At 44.3% G+C, this 21,780-nt stretch overlaps 2 protein-coding genes and 1 long non-coding RNA gene across 3 annotated transcripts in view; 2 read left to right on the top strand and 1 right to left on the bottom strand.

The window, feature by feature from the left end:
- Positions 1-2,693, top strand: part of SEZ6 (seizure related 6 homolog) — an 82,882-nt gene extending 80,189 nt beyond the window's left edge. The window contains exon 17 of the mRNA XM_074263735.1: positions 2,572-2,693. Coding sequence (XP_074119836.1) covers positions 2,572-2,598 — 27 coding nt within the window. The 3' untranslated portion in view covers positions 2,599-2,693. The remainder of the gene's footprint in view (positions 1-2,571) is intronic.
- Positions 2,694-3,375: 682 nt separating this feature from the next.
- The window catches only part of PHF12 (PHD finger protein 12), a 34,211-nt gene continuing 15,806 nt past the window's right edge, over positions 3,376-21,780 (top strand). Inside the window, exons 1-3 of the mRNA XM_074263733.1 lie at positions 3,376-3,566; positions 4,105-4,286; positions 20,444-20,516. Of these exons, the coding sequence (XP_074119834.1) occupies positions 3,501-3,566; positions 4,105-4,286; positions 20,444-20,516 (321 nt within the window). The 5' untranslated portion in view covers positions 3,376-3,500. The remainder of the gene's footprint in view (positions 3,567-4,104; positions 4,287-20,443; positions 20,517-21,780) is intronic.
- On the bottom strand, positions 14,581-20,860 carry LOC141540106 (uncharacterized). The gene is made up of 3 exons (XR_012481466.1): positions 20,746-20,860; positions 16,314-16,428; positions 14,581-14,993 (listed from the first exon to the last, which is right to left on the bottom strand). It is a non-coding gene; the product is annotated as an uncharacterized LOC141540106 (long non-coding RNA).

The following is a 21,780-nucleotide window of genomic DNA, read 5'->3' as shown; positions in this document are numbered from 1 at the left end:
CCCAAGCCCCTCAGGCGGGGCTCCACCATTCTTGTTCTGTGACTATCTTTTTTCTCAAAACATGCATCGCAAACCACCAGCTCCATCCCAGTCTTACTCGGTGGCTTTGATTTCCCCGGGCCTCTTCTCTAACATGGAGGGGCTGGGCCAGGATGCCCCCTAAATATCCTTCAAATTCCAGACGCTCCCATCTCTCCCTCACCCATCTCCCAAGTAATGGCAGAGGGCCTCAATCCTATTAAGAGGGTGCAGTTACCTGATCAACCACAAGAGGTCACCTGCAAAGGATTTGGCTAGATTTGGCTCAGGTTTATGCCCAGTGCCAGCCAGCATGCCCGTGCTATCCCCTTGCAGCTCCCAGGGCTGGGGTTTTCCAAGGTGAGCTGCTTCTCTCCCAGCCCACCAAGACCCTCTCCTTTGCCCTTCTGGGCTATTCCTTTCTTCCATGACCCAAGTGGGAGGTCTTCTGAGTTGCTTGGTTCCCTGCCACCTGTCACCAGAACAGCCTGATTTCCCTCATTAGCCCGCCTCCTGTTCCTGCTTGTGGCTGCAACTGATGGTGTCGATCAAAACAAAGCCTTGATAGCTGGGCACGGTGCCAGGGGCTCTTCTTCTGCCTCTCTCCCCAGCTGCCCTGCCAAGCGGGTGCCACAGGAATGACACAGCAGCACAGCTGAGCCCTCAGGGGCAAGAGTGAAGCCAATGACACAAGGGCATTTGAGGTCCCAACCCAGAAATCCCGGGGGAGAAGCCTTAGAGGTGGGCAGCGGGGCGTTAGCAGAGACTGGAGCTGGCAGCCTCTCTCTCTGTCTCATCTTTGCTCCACTTTGGGGAGACCCGAGCGCCAGAGGGGGCAGCAGAGAAGAGTGAACGCCCTGTTTAGGCCCACAAGTGGACTTCAAAGGGCAGGCTATTCCTCAGAGAAGTCACAGGTCAGGCCCTTCCCTTCCTAGGCATAAGCAGCCTGACCGAAGGAGGAGACTGGAACCTGAGGTGACATACTTCTGTTGGAAGGGGGAGGCAGTGAAGGAGAACCACCGGATCCTGGAGTGAGAGTTGGAAGGGACGTGGCCTAGCACCACCTAAGTGGCAGAGGGCAGGAACAGGATTTGAAAGCAGGTCCTCAGGTCGCCACCCTGACGCTTTAGGTTGGAAAAGGAGTCAAGAAAATTGAGCGCTGATATAACTCTGTCACTAACTAGCAGAGGGACTGGTAACGTTTAATGTTGATCACGCTGTGTCCACGCTCTGGTGGACGCTCACTCTGGAGCGTGACCTTTGTGGACTTCTTTCTGATCTGGACCCAAATCCAAAGTGTTCCCGAAGTCTAAGGGGACTAATAGTGGACAAGAACCTATGTCCTCCAGACACCTATCTGGCTGCGTCCCTAGGAGAGACTTGCCATCCTCGAGGAGACGCCCAATTACTTGTTACCAATGCCCAGTGAAGAGCCTGGCACACGGCACCATCACTGCGCTCTCCGTTTGTAGGCCTCACTCTTGACCTATAGCCTATGCTGGGAGCCCTCAGTGGGGACCTCTGTCTCTGATCAAGAAGACCGCTCACTTCTCAGAGACTACAAATCCCAGCATGCAGCACTCCAGCTCCTAGCGGACTGACCATCCTCTTACGTAGTTGTTTGTTACACCAGCAGCAGCTCCCATTTCCACAGCACCACGCTTTCAACCTTGCGTGGCAGCTATAGAGAAAGCGCTTTGCAAGCCTGAATGCACTATGCAAGTGGAAAGTACCACAGGCTTCCAAAGCGCTTTCCTCTCGACCTTGTGAGGTAGGCGGATGGTGCAAGTATTATCATTCCCGGCTTACGAGTGGTTTCTGGAGGAAGAATCCAGGTCTCTCTGGTAGGAAGACGACTATTTGGAGCCGGGATTCGAACTCTGAGGTCTCCTTAAATCCAGCGCTCTTTCCATACTGTATTGTGCAAAATGTTCCCCGCCGCCCGGACTACAACTCCCATAGTGCTCGCCGAGGCTCGTAGACTTCAGTTCCCAGACTGCAAGGCACCTCCTCCCTTCTCTCCCCCCCCCCCCACTCCCCTCACCCCCGCTCGGGGGATACCTGGTGCATTGCATGTCGGGAATCGAAGTCCTCTGTAGACAGGTAGCGGGTTATTGACGTGGAGGAGCTCTCCGCCTCTGGCCTAGTACTGAAAAGTAATTCCCAGGGACTGTCGTCCAGAGGCAAGAGCAGGCGGACCTCTCCAGTGAGAAGTGTCATCACCGCCACTCCCCTCCCCGTAAATACCGAGATCCTCGTCCTACAATTAACTGTTCGAGCGGGGAGGAATCGAGAATCTAGCCGCGGTCGTCGCAGCCCCTCCCCCAGCAATCCCTCTTCCGTCGCAATGTCCCTTTTCCCCTTTACAAACATGGCGCTCAGATCCAGTGCAGCCGTCAGCACTGGCGCGTAACCAAACAGTGCGGAATAGCATCACTAAAAACTCCGACCCTGCGGACGGCAGTTCCAACCGATATCACAGCTTGTCGTGCCCCGCTCACCCAAGTTGGAGAGCTCCAAGGGTACAGCTGTTTTTTTGCTCCCTTTACCAAGATGGCGACGGGAGACAAGCTCTTGTGAAGCGACAGTACGCCTGCGTGCGAAGCGGGTGCGGCTTCGGAGGCGGAGGTGTGTGTGTGAGATGTGAGTGGTGCTTTCAGCACGCCTGCGCAGAAATCCGTTCGTCTTTGGCCACTTCACTGACGTCCGAGGCAGAAGGTTTCCTCTACTTCTAGCAGCTGCGCTGTGAGCCTCGGGAGCCCTTCAATGCGCTTGCGCGGAAAGAGGGGCCTTGGGATCCCAATGCGCCGGCGTGGTGAGGGGTGGGAGGGGCGTCGGCGCTCTCGGCGTTTGCCAGCGCGGCTGCGCGCTGGGGGGCGCCCCCTCTGCGCGGCTGCGCGGGAGCGAGGCCGCCGGCTGTCAGTGCGGTTGCGCGCGGCGAGCGGCGAGCCCGGAGCGCCTGCGCGGGCGGCTTTGCGGGCGCTCGCGGTAAGTTTGCGCCAAGTGCGCGGCAGCGGGGACGCAGACGGCGGCGGCGGCGAGAGGCGGAGCCCGGGGACCCCCCCCATCCCCCTTCCCCCTAGTCCCCTCACACGGCACCACCTCAGCTCACCTCTCGCCCCCCCCGACCCCGACCCCCCTCCCGGGATGGCAGCGCCCGCCAGCCTCCCCGGCCGGGCCGGCGGCCGCCAGCGCCGGCTCTAGCCTGTGGGCCTAGGCCCCGCCGAGGCCCGAGCCCCGGGAGCCCGGAGCCACCGTGCAGCCAGCAGCCCGGCCCGGGACTGAGGGGCCGCGCCCCCCTCACGGCCCGAGGGGAGGACGGTGCCGCCCCGGGGGCCCCGCGGGGGCCGGGGGCTGGGGGGGCGAGGAGGCCGGGCCCTTGGGGCGAGAGGGAGGGTCAGGAGCGCCCCCTCCCCCCACATCCCCCTCCCCTCGGGGTCGGGGGGGCCGAGCGGAGCGCGCCCAGCCCGGGAGGTGGATGAATGTGGGAGAAAATGGAGACCAAGACGATCGTGTACGACCTGGACACGTCGGGGGGGCTGATGGAGGTAAGAGCAGCCCTCCTGGACCCCTCCCCTTCGGGCAGGCAGGCCGGGGAGCCCAGTCCCCCCGGCCTACAAAGCGGCCCCCCTCCGGGAGCGCCGGCGGAATGGGGGAGGGGGCTTCGGCCCTGGGGGGCCAAGTGGGGGGCGGCTCTGCAGCGCCCCGAGCCCCCGGCTCCGATGCCCGCCCCATCCCGCGGCCTTGGGGTGCTTCCCCGGCACCGCCTCCGCGGCCCCTTTGTGCCTTACCGACCGCTCCCCGCTCCCCGCCCTCGGTCCGCCTCCGGTCCGGCTCCGGGGCCTCGGAAGGCCTGCCGGCTGTCCATACAAGGAAGTGGAGCGCGGTGTCCGCTTGCCGCCTCCCCATCCCCCCGGCCGCCGTCCTCCGCGGGCAGCGGGCCCGGGGCTCGGAAGCCCGAGGCGCTGGCAGGATGGCCCGGAGGCCGAGGACAAAGCGGGAGCGAGGGGCGGGCGGGAGGAAGAGCCGGGGGGCCGGGGCCCGCGCAGGGCCCCCCACGCACGCCCCGTTTGTCCGTGTGCGCAGCAAATCCAAGCCCTGCTGGCCCCCCCCAAGAGCGAAGAAGGCGAGAAGCGGAGCCGCAAGCCCGAGAAGGAGCCGCGCCGGAGCGGCCGGGCCACCAACCACGACAGCTGCGATAGCTGCAAGGAGGGCGGGGACCTGCTCTGTTGCGACCACTGCCCGGCCGCCTTCCACCTCCAGTGCTGGTAGGTCCGCCGCGCCGCGAATAACGGGGCCGGAGAAAGCGGGGAGCCGGGGCGGCCGCCGCCCGAGGGGAGGGAAGCGGGCCCGGGGGAAGCGGAGCGGAGCGCGGCGGCGGCAGCCCGGCCAGCCCCGGCCCCTGCCTCTGTTTACAACATGGCGACCGGCTGTCTCTAAATTATATTTTTATTCTCAGCGCCATTTTGGCTGCAGAGAGGATTTGCCGGCGCGGCGGCGGCCCCGGGAGGCCGGCCCCTGGCCACGGCCCCGGCCTCTCCGCGCCCCGCCCCGCGCCTCTTGGGCAACCCTGGCCCCGGCCCCGGACGGCAATTAGAGCTGCCCCGGGGCGTCCGGGCGCGTCTCTAGGTCGGCCCGGGCCTGGGAAATCCTTGGCCGCCGGGGCGGAAACGTGCGCCCGCCCGCCGGGGGAGGGGAGCGGAGCGGAGGCCGGGAGGCTGGACCGGCGCCGGCTCTTCTAATGTCCGCCCACCCCGGAGAAGGGCGCCGGCCGCAGTCGCTCTGCCCGCAGCCATCTGGCCCAGAGGCGTTTAAACTTGAGCTTCCGCCCCGAGAAATGGGGCCCCCCTCCCCTCAGGCTTCGGCCGCCTCGGAGCCGGGATTGCGTGTCGGCCTCGGCCTCTCCTTCAGCAACAGTTGACAGGGCACTGACCGGACAGCCGGGAAAGCTAGCGAAAGCTGTTCAGGGGCGGGGGCTCATTTCCACCTCCCGTTTTTGGAGCCTTTTATACGTAGCTGTTCAGTCTGCAGAGATTCTATGTAAGCTCTCTTCTCCAGCATCATTCACATTTTCCCCCAGTTTGTGATGGAGTTAAATGCTGCATTCTCTATATTTGTGCTAATTGTAGGGGTTTGAACCACTTATTAGACCGATTACTGATAGTAAGGAAATTAAGGTTGTGGTCAGAAGTTGTGTAGGAAGAAGCCCATCGCTGTTGCCAAGATCGTTTTGTCCGGGAGTGCACCCCAGCGTGTGGTGCTGCTGGGGGAGAAATGTTTTTAACCTGCAGGAATCTTTGCTGGTAGCTTTTAAACATTTTATGATGAGATGACTAATACTGGAAGGAGGGGATCCGTGCCTCCTGTACCCGTGATACAGCTGAAGAAAACTCTTGGAGTCGGTCTCTTGGCTATGGTAGTGCGATGGAATTTCTATGTCTGAGAGAGTTTATGTGAAGTGACAGTTAATTTCAATTATTCCTATTGCAGGTTGTGATTATTTGATAGATGTCATATTGGGGCGGTGCTGTGGACATCGTTTGCAGTGTAGGTTAATGTGTTTTACTCTTGGATGTAGTTGGTGTTGGTTGAAAGTAATGGCTTATATGCAGAATTTGGATATTTGATAAGATCCCACCCTCTTTAATTTCAGTTTAATAAAACTGTCTTTGGAAACCTTAGGTATTGTATAAGTGTGCAGAGGATTGCAAAGTGTATAATAAAATCTGACCCCTGAATTTTTAAACTCATCCATACTCTGCCTGTGCAGTGAAATTCTGGTTTGTGGGACTTAAGTTTCAGTGTATAAAAATTATTTTTTCCCTTTGTGAGATTGGTCGTGGTACTTGGCAACTTCAGGATCCTGCTGAGTAAGGTAGAGCGTGTGTTTCCTTAAAAATTATGTTACTGAATGTACCACCTGACAACTTAAATTAGTGTTTAAATTATAAAACACCATGTTGTTTATTTGAGGCAAGGCAGTCTAATTTCTGTTTCTTACTGATTTTGAAGAACAAAGTCTTTTGGTATTGGTGGGGAGGCTGGAAGCTTTTTCCCCCCCCTGGATTAAAATTCTTAATAAATCTTCCTATAGACTGAGCTTATTATTATCACATTCTTTTGCCACCTAACCCTACTCACTGTGCTGCTAGGCTGATAATAATCCATTGACTAAATCATTTCAGAATTGTCCTCAGAGATGTTTTTTATTCCTGCCTTTAAAAAAAAATGACATCCTCATGATTACACATATAGGCCCCTTTTGAGATTCTGGTTCAACTGATCTGTAGAAGAGTAGTTTGAAAGCTATGTTGACTTGGGCAAACTTTTTTCTTCAATTTCCCATTGCGTATATTTACTTTGATAAACATAACAATGACTGCTTCCTCCATCCACCCTGAATGCTTCACTGTGTAGCTGGAGTTGTGCAAATCCTTGGAAGCAAAATGCTTTGCAACCTAAGATCTTGATTCAAAGCTTTCTGAGGCAAATCTTTTTAAGTCTCTAGGATTTCTGCTCAGCTTAACTGTGAAAAAGACCTGGTGAAGTGTCTCCAAATCAAATCTAGACTCGATTTAGATTCTGGGGGTCTTGACTTTGCATAGAGCTATGAGATTTTTTTACCCAGTAGCTAGGCAAGTCAACTGTTTTCTTGACCAAACTTTGCTCTATCCTGTTTTATTCTGGAAAAATAGTGATTTTTCTCTCAGTGAGCCTAGAACACCTGGGGTTTTTTTGTTTTGTTTTGTTTTTCTGGATCTTTTTCTGTGATTCAGAACAGAGTGGTAGAGGTTACTCTTATGATGTCACTGAAAAATAAGAGTTCAGGAAATAATGTGTGAGCACTTGTTTAAGTGACAGTTGAATCATTTATCCAAGTTTAACTGGTACATCAATTATTCATAGTGGTGGGAAGGGATACCAACTCTATGTTAGGTGAGGTGGAAGATCTTTTTAAAATGTTCCCTGAACATCTTAATTGCACAGCCTTTAAGTTGTGCTTTCTGAAGATGCCAGTCATATAATGATTAGCTCCTAAGCTGTGTTTGCAAGTTAGATTAACTTGAGCCTGAGCTGAGTTTACTGAACCATCTTTCTGATTGAAATGGGTATGTATGATCACTTCATAGCAAAGTGAACATTATAGGACATGACTAATGAATTTGGTGAAAAACATTTCCTCTCTTACTAAGCTCATAGCCCCAAACAGAATTCGAAACTGAGACTGTCCCATTGAGCAGGCATCTACCTTACCTCACTCAGCATGCTTGCTTCCCGTCAGACGGATTTCTGCAGCATTTGCCTCCGCATGTTATATTTGGAATTGTTGGCTGGGTTTCCTCTCGCTGGTATTGGCAGCGGGATCCATAATGAGGTTTTCGAAGAATGGGAGTGAAAAAGCCTATACTGCATGGATAAAACTGAGCTCGCCTTGGAGTTTTGCATATTATTTAAAGCAAGTCACAGCAAGAGAAGTTTCTCACGTGAAGTGCAAAACTGTCACCTTTAACTGGCATGCAGAATGTCCTGATGTGATTAGCTGGGAGGATGGATTTTTTTTCCTGCTTTTGTCAGGTCCATGAGCTGCTTAGCAGCTCCTGGTCTAATGCCATGACGGAGAAGTCCTCTTAGCAGGATTGAGAAATTAGAAGGGACTGGTTTTTACATGGAATTTGTGAAGTGTTCCCTGTTTTCTTATTATAAGTTGGTTGTTCTGCCAATGGCAGTTCTAAAAACTCTTTTTTTGAGTAGTAGAATGTTTCTGAGCTATAGTGAACAAAACTTTTTCTTCACATTTGCTGTATTTAATGAGATCTGTACATTTTTAAGATTGTGAGTGTTCCATTCAGCTTTTAAGGTGATCATAAGTTAAGTCAATATTTACTTAAGTTTAGATGGTTACTTTTAAGCTTTGGTTTAAATAAAAACCTATGGGTGGTTTTCTATACAAAATACACTTTTGTGAGAAAATTCATTTTAGAGGTTTGAAGTGATTGGCCTAAATAAGAAAAAAAAAGTCTTAATTTGAAGACTACAGATTTATTTTAGTTGTGTATTTGCCAAAAATGTTATAATCTGAATGATTTGGAGACCATTAAGCATGAGAAGTCTCAGCCTGAAGAAGAGGGCAATATTCTCCTGAAACAACATTTATCATGATACTTAGTATCAAGAAGCAACTTAGTAAATTTGACAAAGTTGTTACCATGTTGCTGTGTCCAACTTTTTATGATCCCTTATATTATACTGTCTGTGGGATTTTCTTGACAAAGATACTAGAGTAGGTTGCCATTTCCTTTTCCAATGGTTAAGGCAGACACAGGTAACATGATTTACCGAGCTAATGAGCTTTGATTTGAACTCAGGTCTTCCCAACTCCAGGCCCAGCTCTCTAATCATTGACTCATCTCGCTGCCCTAGGAAGGTGAACTATAGTTATAATCCCACCTGTCTAGTGATACTCTTTGGCTGCATTTCTCAAAACACTTTGATAATAAGTATCTCTAATTTGGTTATGGTTTATTAAGATTGTCAAATTGACTGGTATTCTCTTAGGCTTTTTTTTTGTTGAATAGTTTGGTTATTTTTCAGTCATGTCTGACCCCATTTGGGGTTTTCTTGGCAAAGATACTGTAGTGGTTTGACATTTCCTTCATGGTGCATTAAGGCAAACAATATTAAGTGACTTGCACAGGGTCATTCCACTAGTGACTGTGTGAGGCCCCAAATTCTATCTGCTGTGCTACCTAGCTGCTCACCTTTTGATTTTTACAATCATGTAAGAAATCTTGTACAATTCTTTCAGTCGCATCTGTGGATTCTAGCTCTATGGTTATCACACATCTGTTTTAAGCTTCAGTCAGGTTTAATTTCAAATTATTTTTTTAAAAATATAAAACCCAAATCAGAAGTTTCCAATAAATTGTCTAATTTGCATTGAAAAGTAGTGAAGGAAAATTGATTTATAGTAAGCTCAGAATGAAAATACAAATTATGTACAAAATTTAAAGGGATATATACACACCACTCTCTTCTTGTTTTGTCCCCTCTCTCTTCCAATAATAATTTAACATCTTTCTTCATCTGAATAAATGGCTAGTGAATTTATTTCATTTAGACCCAGATGCTATGCCTTAGTAAAGACAGAGCAAAGTGATTTGTTTCTATTTTGTTCTTTGAACTTTTCTGGCAGAAAATTTCAAAGTTGTATATGATCTTTTTTTAATATTGCCTAAATTCCTTTCCTTCCCCCCCCACCCCCATGCACTCCACATATATTAGCCACAATCTTAAACATCCATGTGTGGAATCAAGAGCCAAGTAGGAAAGTATTTCTTGTATTTGTCCTTATACCTGGAGGCTCTTGGTTTAAGAAGGAAGATTTTAATTGCTGCAATTTGATTTATAAAACAAGTAATTAACAGCTTGCTTTGAAAATTACTTAGGTCAGCTGACTCATTGAAACCCAGGTTAACTAGAGGGAGGAGCTGATTATGTGCTATGGTGAACTAACTTGTGAATATTAGACTATAAACCCCTATACCCGTAAATGGAGAAAGCATGAAAGAGGGTTTCTTAACCTTTTTTGTTTCCTGGACTTTTTTGGCATCTGAAATCTATGGATCCCTTCTCTTGAGTATTTTGAAATTCATAAAATACATAGGCTTACAAAGGAAAACAGTTATGTTAAAAAAAAAAAAAAAAAAAGACATGGGAGGGTGAATTTTTTTTTTCCCCATCCCAAGTTTACTAGCCTCTTCAGTTAGTGGATAACAGGTTAAGAACTGATAGAACACAGGGTTTTAGTAAAATATAGTAAGCCTGATTTTGATATCCCCAACAGTATTAACTATCCATAAAGGTGTCCTGTAGCAAGGTCTAGTTTTGCCCCTTGAGTGATAAAGTGGTAAAAAGAAGAGAAAGCCAGATGTTTACTTTTGAAAGAAACCACTTACTTGGCATTGGGGGAAGAGGGGGAGGGGTTCGTTAGATTTAGGTCAGACCAGATGGCTGTTGAAGTTCTTTCCAGTTCATTCCTATTCTGCTTTTTTGTTGAAATCCATCTCTGATTTCCTGTGTAACACCTCCCCTTTCTCCTCCTCCCCCCCAAAGTTTCTTAGATATATAGTAAAAGTAGGCAGCCCAGACGCAAGGGATTGGTTTGGGATGTGATGGTACATGCTATGTTGACACACCTTAGGCTCCTGGAAATGTTTTCATCCTTAAGATGCCAGAGGTTTTGAATTGCTCTTTACAGCAGAAATACACCTATTCCCCTCCCTCCTTGAGAAATGCCCTAAGGAATACTTAGCTATGACTGTCTCCATTACTGCCCAGTAAGTGACACTTAGAAGGTACCTCTTTATAACTTTAGCCTTTCCAAAGACATAGCAGGACTATGTCTGTCCCTCTGCCAGCTTCCAGAAAGAGGGGGGACATTGTATTCAATGTAAGTCCTAGACTACGTTATAAAAGGGCACAAGCCAAAGATACACAAGGCAGATTAGCTGATTTCTCTGCCCCTAATTTCAGAACAGTTCAGAAGAACAAGGGAATGACTCTCTTCTGTCTTCCTCTTTTTAATTACTGAAATTTTTATTCTATGATCTTAAGGTCAGTTTTAAAGTTTAATTGGGGGGGAGTGATTCAGATTTTGGAAATAGTAACTATGTTTAACGTTTAAGCACACTTGTGTAGAATAAAAAACTTAAATGAAAATTTTAACCCCAAAGAGTCAAGTCAGGGTGTTTTCATTCAATAGTGTTCGATTCACCATAAGATTCTAGATACATAACTACGCCTTGCCGAAACAAACCAAGATTGAAAGTTAATAAGTAACTTTACTACATCATGCAAAGAACTGCTTCAAATTTTCCTTTTTGATTTTTATTGCAGTTCCCACTGAACTACTTGAGAGCCCAGAACTGGCCCATCTCTGTACAATAGAATTGATGTCTGGGTCATTCTAAATGGATGGTACCTTTTGTTAACACAAACATCACAGCCATTCCTCCAACTAATTATGTTTGCTTTCCTTTTTCTCCGTAGCATTAATCTTTTATTTTCTGCCCTTCCCAGGCTTTTTTACAAATTGCACAGACCTCTCCCAAGAAATGCTACTCAGTCTTGAAAGGACAAAAATAACTAGAATTAACAGCAGGATGAGGAGAAACATCCAAGTCTGAATGAACCCAGCTTGGGTCTTTCTCACTGATCTCAACTCAGCATGGGGCACTTTTTCAAATAAGCTCTAGGGGTGGTGGATGTATTCTCCGTAGAGTTTGATTTGAACAGTAGTCCAGGGACATCACTTTATCTCCAAGCCAGACTAGGGGAAATCCTCTCTGAATCTCAAGCAAGTTGGAGCCCCATTTGTAGTAGCTTCACCCACTTGCTACTGGGATTCCAAAGGAATATGGAATATTACCCTTCTCTTAACCTAGGTTTTGCATTTATGACTAGAAAGAATGCAGGGAAGCTAATGAGTGAAATAAAACATCATTGACAATTGTTTAAATAAGTTCTATTATAAAAGTGGGTTCCACAGAACTCTCATTGTTTTTCCTTTCACTAACTTTATAGTGACCTATAAAGACTTGGAGGGGTTGTTCCTCACTCCTACTTTCACTGAATCAATCAGAAAATAGTTTAGTCATCTTTATTCAAAGATTGAGCTTTTTCATTTTGAGGGTCGGGTCTTAGGTTTTTAGAGAGGGTTTTCTTTTCTTTTTTTTTTTCTTTTTATTTACAAAACATGTGCATGGGTAATTTTTTCAACTTTGACCCTTAAAACCTTCTGTTGCAAATTTTCCTCTCCTTCCCCCCACCTCCTCCCCTAGATGGCAGTCTACTAGTCCAATACATGTTAAATATGTTAAAGTATATGTTAAATCCAATGTACGTATATATATTTATACAGTTATCTTGCTGCACAAGAAAAATCGGATCTAGAAAGAAAAAAAAAAAAACCTGAGAAGGAAAACAAAAATGCAAGCAAAAAATAACAGAAAGAGTGAAAATGCTATATTGTGGTCCACACTCAGTTCCCATACTTCTCTAGAGAGGGTTTTCTAGAGTATCTTATGGACATCCAATTGGCTGTTCTCTGTTAGTAATCAATGAATTATGAAAATAGGACTCCAATGAACTGAGTAGATGTTTATGGACTCAGCTTTCCACATAGACTATATTTAATTTTCCTTAGTTTGTCTTTGTTTTTTAAATAACCTCTTAGAAGTAAAAAGGAATTCCTCCTTTGCAAAAGTAGAGGAATCTGAATGTGAATTATTGCATGTATCATCACCTTGTTGGCATGTGGATTTTGCAGAATCGATTTTCTCTCATTGTTTTATTTTCACAAGAAATAGCTAGATAACGGGAAAAAGGAGCAGGAATTATTTGGGAATCAAAGGTAATGTGAAAAGAACCTAAGAAAGGGGAAAAAAATGCCACAGATGTTGGCCATTTGATAAGCACTGATTTGTGAGGGAGCTTGAGTGCTTTACCAAAGTGGCAAGCATTGGGGCACACACACACACACCCTCTTTTCTTTCCTCTCTGATCTTATCTGGCACAAATCAGAATTAACCATCCTACATTAATAACCTGAAACTATGTGAAATGATTTTTCTCCCCTGTCATGTAACTGTGTGCATACTGTCTCTTTCCTAGTCTTTGAGAAATATCCTGAAAAGTGTCTGCAATTTCTTTCATGACATTGTAGCCAGGTGATCATCTAAGTAGCTTCTATATACATGCTTCATTTCTTAAGTGGACTTTCCTGAAAATCTATTATTTAATATATATAAAGTTTAGGATGATCATTCTTTGCAAGTAAATCATCCAGATTTTTAGCCTAGACCCTCTGAGGAAGACAATGCCAAGGGTAAATGTTGGCTTTCTGTCTCAGAGATACCACCTTTAGGTTCTAACGAGGTCACTAGGGGTAAGAACTGGGAGGTTTCTCAAAAATCCTTATGGGCACTTATCTGCAGCCCCAAACCCTGGCCCAGCCCAGCTTGACAGCCCGCCCATGAGATTACTGAATTAATGTAGGGCAGGGAGGTCTGAGATTTATAAGTAGAATTGGAGAGAGTAAAGCTAACACTGCTTTAGTTCAGATAGGGCTCCTTAATTAAGGTCCTATGAAGGGAAAGAATAAATGAAGTGAAAATCTCATCTCTAATTTAACTCTGTTTCAAACAAAGTGAGTAGAGCTTTTCATCTCTTGAGCCTCTGCTGAGTTTAAGGTGCAGTATCCAGAAGTTGTTACTTTCCCAGACACACTGGGTTTTAACTCTTGGATCACTATGATAATCTATTAGGGTTTGGCCCCAGCTTAAAAGAAAAATTCAGCCACTCATCCCTCCCACCTTAGATGTTTATGAATGCATGGCTCCACTTGTTGGATTATATGTCCTGGTGAAACATTCCCTTAAATTATTAGAAACTTATTGTTGTGATTGGAATTTTATCGATTTTTAAATGCAAGTAAGTTTCAGCATGTGCTCTGAGGTGATTGAGTGGAGTTAACCATTAAAATATGTACTGCCAGCCCAGTCCGAGGACAAGATTCTTATAAATTGTGGACTAATTTAAAATGTTATAGGCCAACAGTGGGGAGCCAAGCTCTCTGTGACATGGAGAGCCAACTAGTAGAGAGTGACAGAGGTGAACACCTGACCATAGCTGTTAGTTTTGTATTCTTTTTTTTTTCTCCCAAGATGTCTTGGCTTGCAACGATCTTCTCCAGGTGTCCCCTGCTGGGAGGATGCCACAGGCTAACTGTAAAGAAGCATGTAATTTTGGGGCACAGTCAGCCTGTTTGAAAGACTTGTGTGCCTCTGGAAATGACGCAACGGGCTGGATTTCTCAATGGGGCATTTGTAATGCCCTGGCACTCCTGTTGGTTTCCTTCTTAGCACTCTGCCACTGAGGCTGTGCATGAGAAATCCAGTGATCCTTGTTCTTTATGGAGTTAGCAGGACAGCTGTATTTGCGTCAGTAGCTGGAATAAAGGAGGTTTGGGGGAGAGCCCCTGTGGAGCTCTCGTCTCCTTTTGCCTTTTATCTTACTGACATATTTCAACATAGCCATCATCTTTCTTTTTCTCCATGAAATAACCCTTCTTTCAGAAGATAAAGCTGAAATTCATGTCCAGATATTTGAAATTTCTTCCTAAAATTGATTTTGTTTCCTCAAAATTAGTGCTAAATTTGAGTATATAAATAAATGTTTTTTCTCATTTTTTAAAACCCTTAATTCCCTTTTTCTAAGACTATGGCTATTTTGAGAGACCTGTTTTTATGTTGCTACTAATCTCTTTGTAAATCAAGATGGCCACTAGGCCAAGAAGTGATTGGACATTTCAATTATCATCTTAAACCTCCCACTTTGAATCCCATCAACCTGTTTTCCTGAGTTGGTCAAAAGCAGCAAAGCCAGACTGAGGGAGGATCTATGAGTGGGCTTTAAATGTATGAGGGCCGTGAAAATCAAAACTTCAGTGCTATTGTTTGCTTGCTGAAATTTCTCTCTATTCCCTGATTGCAGATAACAGGATTTACTAGGATATTATTAGTTTTATTCTTTTTTGTCCCATTAGAAACTGTACCAAAGTGATATCCAGGTAAGAAATAGGAAATCTGAAGAATACAAAGTTCTTACAAAAAAAAGGGATCCTGCCAGTTCACTGGATCATGGTGGGATTTTGGTTTTTGTTTTTCAGAGGGAAAGGGGGAGAAATGGATTTATTTGTGTATGGTGTTTCTCTTGGGTTTTTTAACACATTAAATATGAAAGTATTTTCTTAGTCTAAATAGGATAATAGATTGAGCAGAATTACTTCTTCAAGTTTTTCTTCTCTCCCCTTTGCTGCTTTGCCTGGGTCCAATACTAAACTTTTACCATAGTTAACATTTGGAGTGCCTGTGAACTTCATTGTTCTGTCTGTCAGTTGCAAGTCGTACATTTCTCTGGAAAACACAGATTGGCATTAACCATGTCATCCTTACATTGGAGACATCTCTAAAATAAAAGGTATTCTCCAGCTCTCTTTCTGCCCTTTTTTCTTCAACCAAGACTTCTGTTTTTGCTCCTCCCTTCTAACTCCACATCAGAAAAATGTTAATTTATCCATAGAACAAAAGCAGTTGGAGCAACAGGTCTCACTGGTGGCCCCAAAAAATTTAGTGTGGGTGCATGTGTATTAATAGATGAAAAGGTAAGGGAGAAAAGAGAGCCTGATCAACCACATTGGTATCTGACTTGAAATAGATCTTCTTAATTAGAGTCCAGAACCATGACAACTACCAGCATCTTCCACCTGCAGTGGTGTCACCCTCATTAGTGAATGAATGCAGCATTCTAAAGGAAAACAGGATGCAGTTCTTTGGCTCTGAGTTGGGATCATGTAGAAGCTCAGACAGAGCTTGGGCGAGCAGAGAGAGGTCCAGCAGTGTAGTTGTTGCATTTAGCTGGGTACGGGTTTTTTTTTTGTTTGTTTGTTTGTTTTTGTTTTTTTACTTTGGGAGGTGGGGTGGGAAGAGTAGGCTTTAAATGACTTTCTTTGGTTGTCCTCCAAAAAATATCATGAACACTAAGATCTAAACACTTTCATCAGCAAAGTGGTCATTTGGATTTGGGCTTCATTAAAGAGAGATTAGAATGAAGCTGTGATATGCATCATTTCAGGGGAGGTATCCATACCAGTCAGATCCCAGATCCATCTGAGGATTGAGGAGGGAGCAGTGCTGTGCATCTTTGACTTTGGAGGAAGGACAGTTTGTGAAATAAATGCCCTGACCAGCTTTGATTGGTTTGTATATAGATGCTATGTTAATATCTTATCAGGGATCTCAGGGATGTAGGGATGATCTAAAACAGGGTTTTGAGGGCATACCTTTCAATTTCACTGCCTTCCAAAATTCAAGTCTCCCTGCTACAAAACAGTCTCCCCTCCCCAAGATTTCAAGGGTCCTTATAGCTAGAAAAATGATTTTTTTTTCCTCTAAAGATTTTAATTTAGAGCTTGCTGTGACCATGAATGATGGCAGCATTTCCATACAAACCCCTAATTTTACAGGTGAGAAAATAGATCTCAACTTGCCTCCCATTGCTCATATAGTTAGTTTGTATCACTATTGAGACAGGACACCTCTCAAATGCGGCATCCTCCATTCACTCCAACACCTCTAAACACTGAAATCTTTGATTTTGTATGGCTTTGAAAGGTTTCCATTTGGATCTCTTTATTGTCAAAGAGTTTGAATTTCAAACATCCTATTTTCACGTACCTCTTTATATTGTATTATAATATATAGTCCTCAAAGGAGAAGACCTCATCTTCTCTTTTTCTCTGAAATAATCTCCTCTTTTGACAACACATCTTGGAAGCATCCTAAGTCATGACTGATAAAACAAAACAAAAAAGAACCCAGCTCATTTTAGGATCCAAGAAAGTGTTTTGTTAAAGAAGTTCTGAGCTGTTGCTTTTAAGCATTTTTTTTAACCATTTCTTTTGAAATAAAAGAATTTTGGGGGGTTCTCAAGATACTGTCTTGAGAGTTTGGATTAAGGCTCTCTGTTATTTCACCAAACCTTGGGCAAGGTAAAGAACAAATAGCTTCTTTATAACTAATACTGGAAATTAAAGGAGGAAGATTTCTCTTGATCCTAATGAAATAACTCCCTAGTGAACCTTTTCACTCTGAATGGTTTCCTTTTGTCCAGTTCTTTGTAAAGAAAAATTGATCATTTATCTTCAGTGATAAGGAGGAGGGGGGGAAACAGTGCTACTATAGCTTAACTTTTTTTTTTTTTTTTTTTTAACTCCAACTAACACATGATCTTTGCAGACTCACAAATGCCATCAAGTTTAAAGATACAACTCTTTCAACAAGGTTTTGAGACATGGCAGCTGATAATTGAGTTCAACAGAGAGCAAGTTTGAGACAGCCTCCTAGCTGTACAGTCTTTTCTCTAAAGATTTTCATTCCTGTTTACATGATAGTGATGTGAAGTAGTTCTTTTGCAAGCAGTCTATTTGCAAAACAGTCTCTTTAGGAACTGGTTTCTCGGCTTATCTCCCAACAATTGTAAGGCTTCCCTGTATTGGTTTCATAATGTCTGTTCTCCCTAGAAATAGGCAAAAAGTCACCTTTTAAATAACTAGAAATAAGTTGAGGATGGACTGATGGTGGGAATGCAGAGTGCTCTCTTAAAGAGGATTTCTATGTTCTAACTCAAAAAAGCTTCTAAGCAAGGCTCATTCTTTTCAGGCCTCTCCTCCCTATGATCCTATTTTAAGATGATTCTCCTTCACAGATTTTATCTTTTAAAAGGTTCTCATTACACAGTCTGTCTGATAAAGTTGGTAATTTTTGTTTTAAATGAGCAAAGAGGGATATTTCCCTCATTCTCTTCATATTCTCTTTTGCACATAGAAGGAGCCTTCTAACTTCCCAAATTTTTTCTTACATTTAGTGTCTCTTGCTTGTTTTCTAGTTATTCCCCAAACTAACTGCCCCCCCATCAAGCAAACCCTTTTGTGCATACCTATTTAGGATTCTGAGAACAGACTATGGAAACAAAGCATTTGAGAAATTCTTCTCATGACAGTTGATCAGAAAGAAGCAGAGATGAGAATAAGATTGTTGTTGTTGTTTGTTTTTAATTAAAATAAAGGCAATAAGCCTTTCTGGAGAATACAGAGATATAAACTTTGTCTCTAGTTTGCCCTCTCATTATTTGTTACATAGAAAAAAGTCATATTATGTGTGATACAACCAAATATTGCCCCAGATTTTTTTCTTTTTGAGGAAACCTGTGATTTCATCTGTGATAAGGATTCTAGAGATTCCAGTGAGGCATCTCTTCAGTTATCAATGCAGATCAGCCTCTTCTCTGCACTTTGATTTACCTTGCTCAAGGTTATGTTTGAGAGGAACTTGAAGGCAGGTCTTTCTGTGGCAGATGCTAACTCTCTATCCTTACTCTATCACCTTTATATACCCCAAACAAAAGCTGCCCAATTGAGTATCACCAGCATAATCAGCAAGTATCCAGGGCTTTTGAACTATCTGATCCCATCATTGGCAGCTCAACTTGTAGTCAATCACCAAGTTTCTTTGTTGTTGTTTTTTTTCCAAATACATGTAAAGATAGTTTTCATCATTCATTTTTGTAAAACTTCATGTTCTAAATTTTTCTCCCTTGTTCCCTTATTGTCCTACTCAAGACCACAAGTAATCTGATGTAGGTTAAATACGTTCAATCCTTTTAAGCATATTTCCATATTTATCAAATTCTGTGAGAAAAATCAAAATTGTGGAGGTGGGGAAATATGAAAAAAGAAAAATGAAAACACTATGTTTCAATTCATAATTAATCTTCATAATTCTCTGGGTACAATTAGCATTTTCCATCCTAAGCCTATAGCAATTGCTTTGAATCTTGGGATTGTTGAGAAGAGCCAAGTCCATCACAGATAGCCATCACATAATCTTGTTCTTATGATGTACAGTGTTCTCCTGGTTCTGCTTAATTCACTTAGCATCAGTTTTTTTTTTAATCAGCCTGCTCATCCTTTTTTATAGAACAATAATATTACATTACTTTCATATAACATAATTTATTCAGCCACTCCCCAAATGATGGGTATCCACTCAGTTTCCAATTCCTTATTACTACAAAAAGAACTGCTACAAACATTTTTGTGCATATGGGCCCAGTAGTGAGACTGCTGAATCAGAAAGTATGCATAGTTTGATAGCTTTTTGGGCATAGTTTCAAATTGCAAAGTCTTTTACAGTTAGTGGTATTTTTTTCCTCATATATTCCCTCTTAGTACCCTTTGAAAGATTGAAGTTGATATTTCTACTTAACAGATGAAAAAAGCCTAGCTAGTGAGTGGCAGATCTTGAACCAGAATCCAGCTCTTCTGATTCCCATTTCAGGGTCTTTCCAAATGAATAGAAGACAGAAGGACTACAGAGATTCAGATGAAAGAATGTTGGACATGGAGATGATCAATGTTGTTATGGCTTCTGTCAGACAGAACTCCTCGAGGCCAGGGAACCACCTGCCCCACCACAGCCCAAACCATTTTTGTCCTTTGGAGTGAAGAAAGGGAAAGCCCATCAAACTACCACCTGATTATGTCTATGTCAAAGAGAGCAAGTTCCTTAGCTTAATTTCCCTAAAATGTCTCTGTCAATTAACCTTCAGCTTGACTTCATGAGACCATGGAAGGGCCCTCAGTTTTTTCTGTAAAACAGATTTTCTTGAAAAGTGTTTTTACCCTATTTATCTGCTCAAGATACTCCTTTCGATTAATAGGCCATCCATTTGACTTGGGAAGAACACAAGAAGTCAAAACTAGTGGATTGATGAAACAGGTCATAATCAAGAGCTGGCCCTCAGATCAGAGTAGCTACCTTTTAAATGGAATCCATGGAGATCATCAAAGTCTAGGTAGATATACATTTTGGGTTTGCCTTTAGATCATTTGAATGTAACCTTCTAGGCTATCTGAGTGGAGATAGCTGGCCTAGTTGGAAGTTAGCATAGTTGACCTTCACCCCTGGTCCTTTGGTATCTGAGACAAGTCTGAACAGGCCTTGTGCCTCCGGTTTTTGGTTTGGTTTTGTTTTGTTTTAATCTCCCGATAAGCAACCCCTCTGAGATGTTAATGGAACTTTTGGAAAGGGAAATTGAGCTAATATTGATTTTTTTTTTTTCCCTCCCCCCCCCTTCGGTCAACATATGAAGTGCATGTGGAGTAATGTCACTGTTCTGCTACTGGTTTGGGTCTGGACTCTTTAAGTTTGGCCACAGCAGTTTTCGGCTTAGTTATTCACAATTCAGTGGTGTTTCTGGTATTTCTCACACTTGTTAGTGAATAACTCTGTGATGAAGAGCCAAATGAGGGACTTCTAGGAACTAAGACTGAGAACAACCTGAGCAAAGATCATATTCCTTGGAACATGCAAATTTTTTTACAAATGCATTTGTGACTCCTCTAAGTACAGGGAGTTCATTATTATCCCTCAGACCCCTAGCTGAGTCTGAGAGATGAAGGGTTAGCTCCACATTGCCTTGAAGGGACTTCTCCAGAATCTGCATCTGGGTTCAGCTGAAGCATGATTGAGAGGGACTCCAGAGCACAGGGCTCTAGACTAATTCACTGCAGCCTTTTTGTAAGTCCAACTTTGGTTGCTTTTGATCTGGCTTCTCTTTTCTGACATAGGGAAAGTGGTACTGACTCCAAGGATGTTGTAAAAACAAATTGAACTGTGTAGATATAGTGGGTTGTGGGTTGTGTGACTGACTGGCAGGACAGGGATTTGGGAACATACTGGTGGGTTCTGGGCTTGTTCCTTCTCCAGTCAAGTGTTCCTGAGCTGACCCTTGTCCTTCCTTACAGTAATCCTCCACTGAGTGAAGAGATGTTGCCTCCTGGAGAGTGGATGTGTCATCGGTGCACTGTTCGACGAAAGGTAAAAGCTGCTTTCTAGGGACTAGTGATGATCAGACTTGCTGACCGGCTGCTCTTGAAATCTTTGGATTTGCTATCTGTCAACCCCATTTACTGCATCTCCCCCTCCCTGGAACACCTTCCCCACTCTCCTTCTGGAACACCAATGTGACTCAGTAGGATATTTAAAAAATAAAAATAAATCCTAACTTGAGGTTACAGGGACAGGTAAAGAAAGGAGATCAACTTACAAAGACTCCACTAAGTAGCCAGCAGTCAAAGTAGTTCTATCCCTGCCATTCAGTGAATTTTATTTCTCTGAGCTCTTGGTGAGATCTCAGGTTGTCCTGAAGGTGGCAGCTCTCCACAGTTGGAACCAACTTTTCCGTTAGAATGGAATTCAACCAGCAACGGACCATAAATATATGGCTGTTACCCCAACTTAGTAAGGATGGAACCTAACCCATCCTAAGGCAAATCAATCAATGGAGGGGGGAAGTATGTCCCACATTTGGCCAGGCATAGCAGTAGGACACAGACTTGCCCTCACCTTACCATCCCACTGGCCTTAGGCTCAACTAAATGCATCTGTGTATTTAGCACTGCTTTTCTTCATATTTTGATATTTGCTATATGAAAAGATTTGAGTTTTCCATTCTGAAAACTTATGTAAGTTATAAAAGCAAAGCCATATCTCGAGGAAGTAGATTTGTGACTTCACCAGAGCTTTTCAGGGCCAGCCTTTAAACTGTGGCCTTGGATTGTGGCCTGTGATGGGTTTAGTACCACCTAAATCCTTTGGGAGATGAGTGAATGGCTTTCCTTTCTTGTGATGTCACTGTTTTCCATTACCCTAGAGCATGATGTCATAGGGAAGGATAACTTCCTTGTTTTCAGAAACAGGATGAGGACATGATTCAAAGAGATTGTGGTTTATATGTGTAACGAAGTCCTCAGTCTTTAAGAAGAAGGTAAACAGTGTTACAGACTTGATTTTTCAACTGTGTGCACAAAGGTTCCTGTTTAAAGCAAGTCAGAGCCAAGTCACCAACCTAAACCACAGCTGCATTTCAGTTCCTCTTAAAGTCAACAAACTGAGTAACTGTTGCCTTGCCTGACCCCATGATCTTGCATCCTCCACTCTATGAACTCCCACTAAGCAGAAAACCTCTCTAGAATTTGCTAGTCAGAAGAATTGGAACTCACTAGAGACATAGCTTCTACAGGGTCCCCCCATTTATAGTTGCTGGTGGCCATTTGTTAGAAGCGGGGGAGAAGGTGGGTGG

This window comes from Sminthopsis crassicaudata, chromosome 4 (genome assembly GCF_048593235.1).
Source record: "Sminthopsis crassicaudata isolate SCR6 chromosome 4, ASM4859323v1, whole genome shotgun sequence".
NCBI classification, from domain to species: Eukaryota; Metazoa; Chordata; class Mammalia; order Dasyuromorphia; family Dasyuridae; genus Sminthopsis; species Sminthopsis crassicaudata.
The sequence above is the reverse complement of the archived record's forward strand: the minus strand, read 5'-3'. Positions and strand labels throughout refer to the sequence as shown.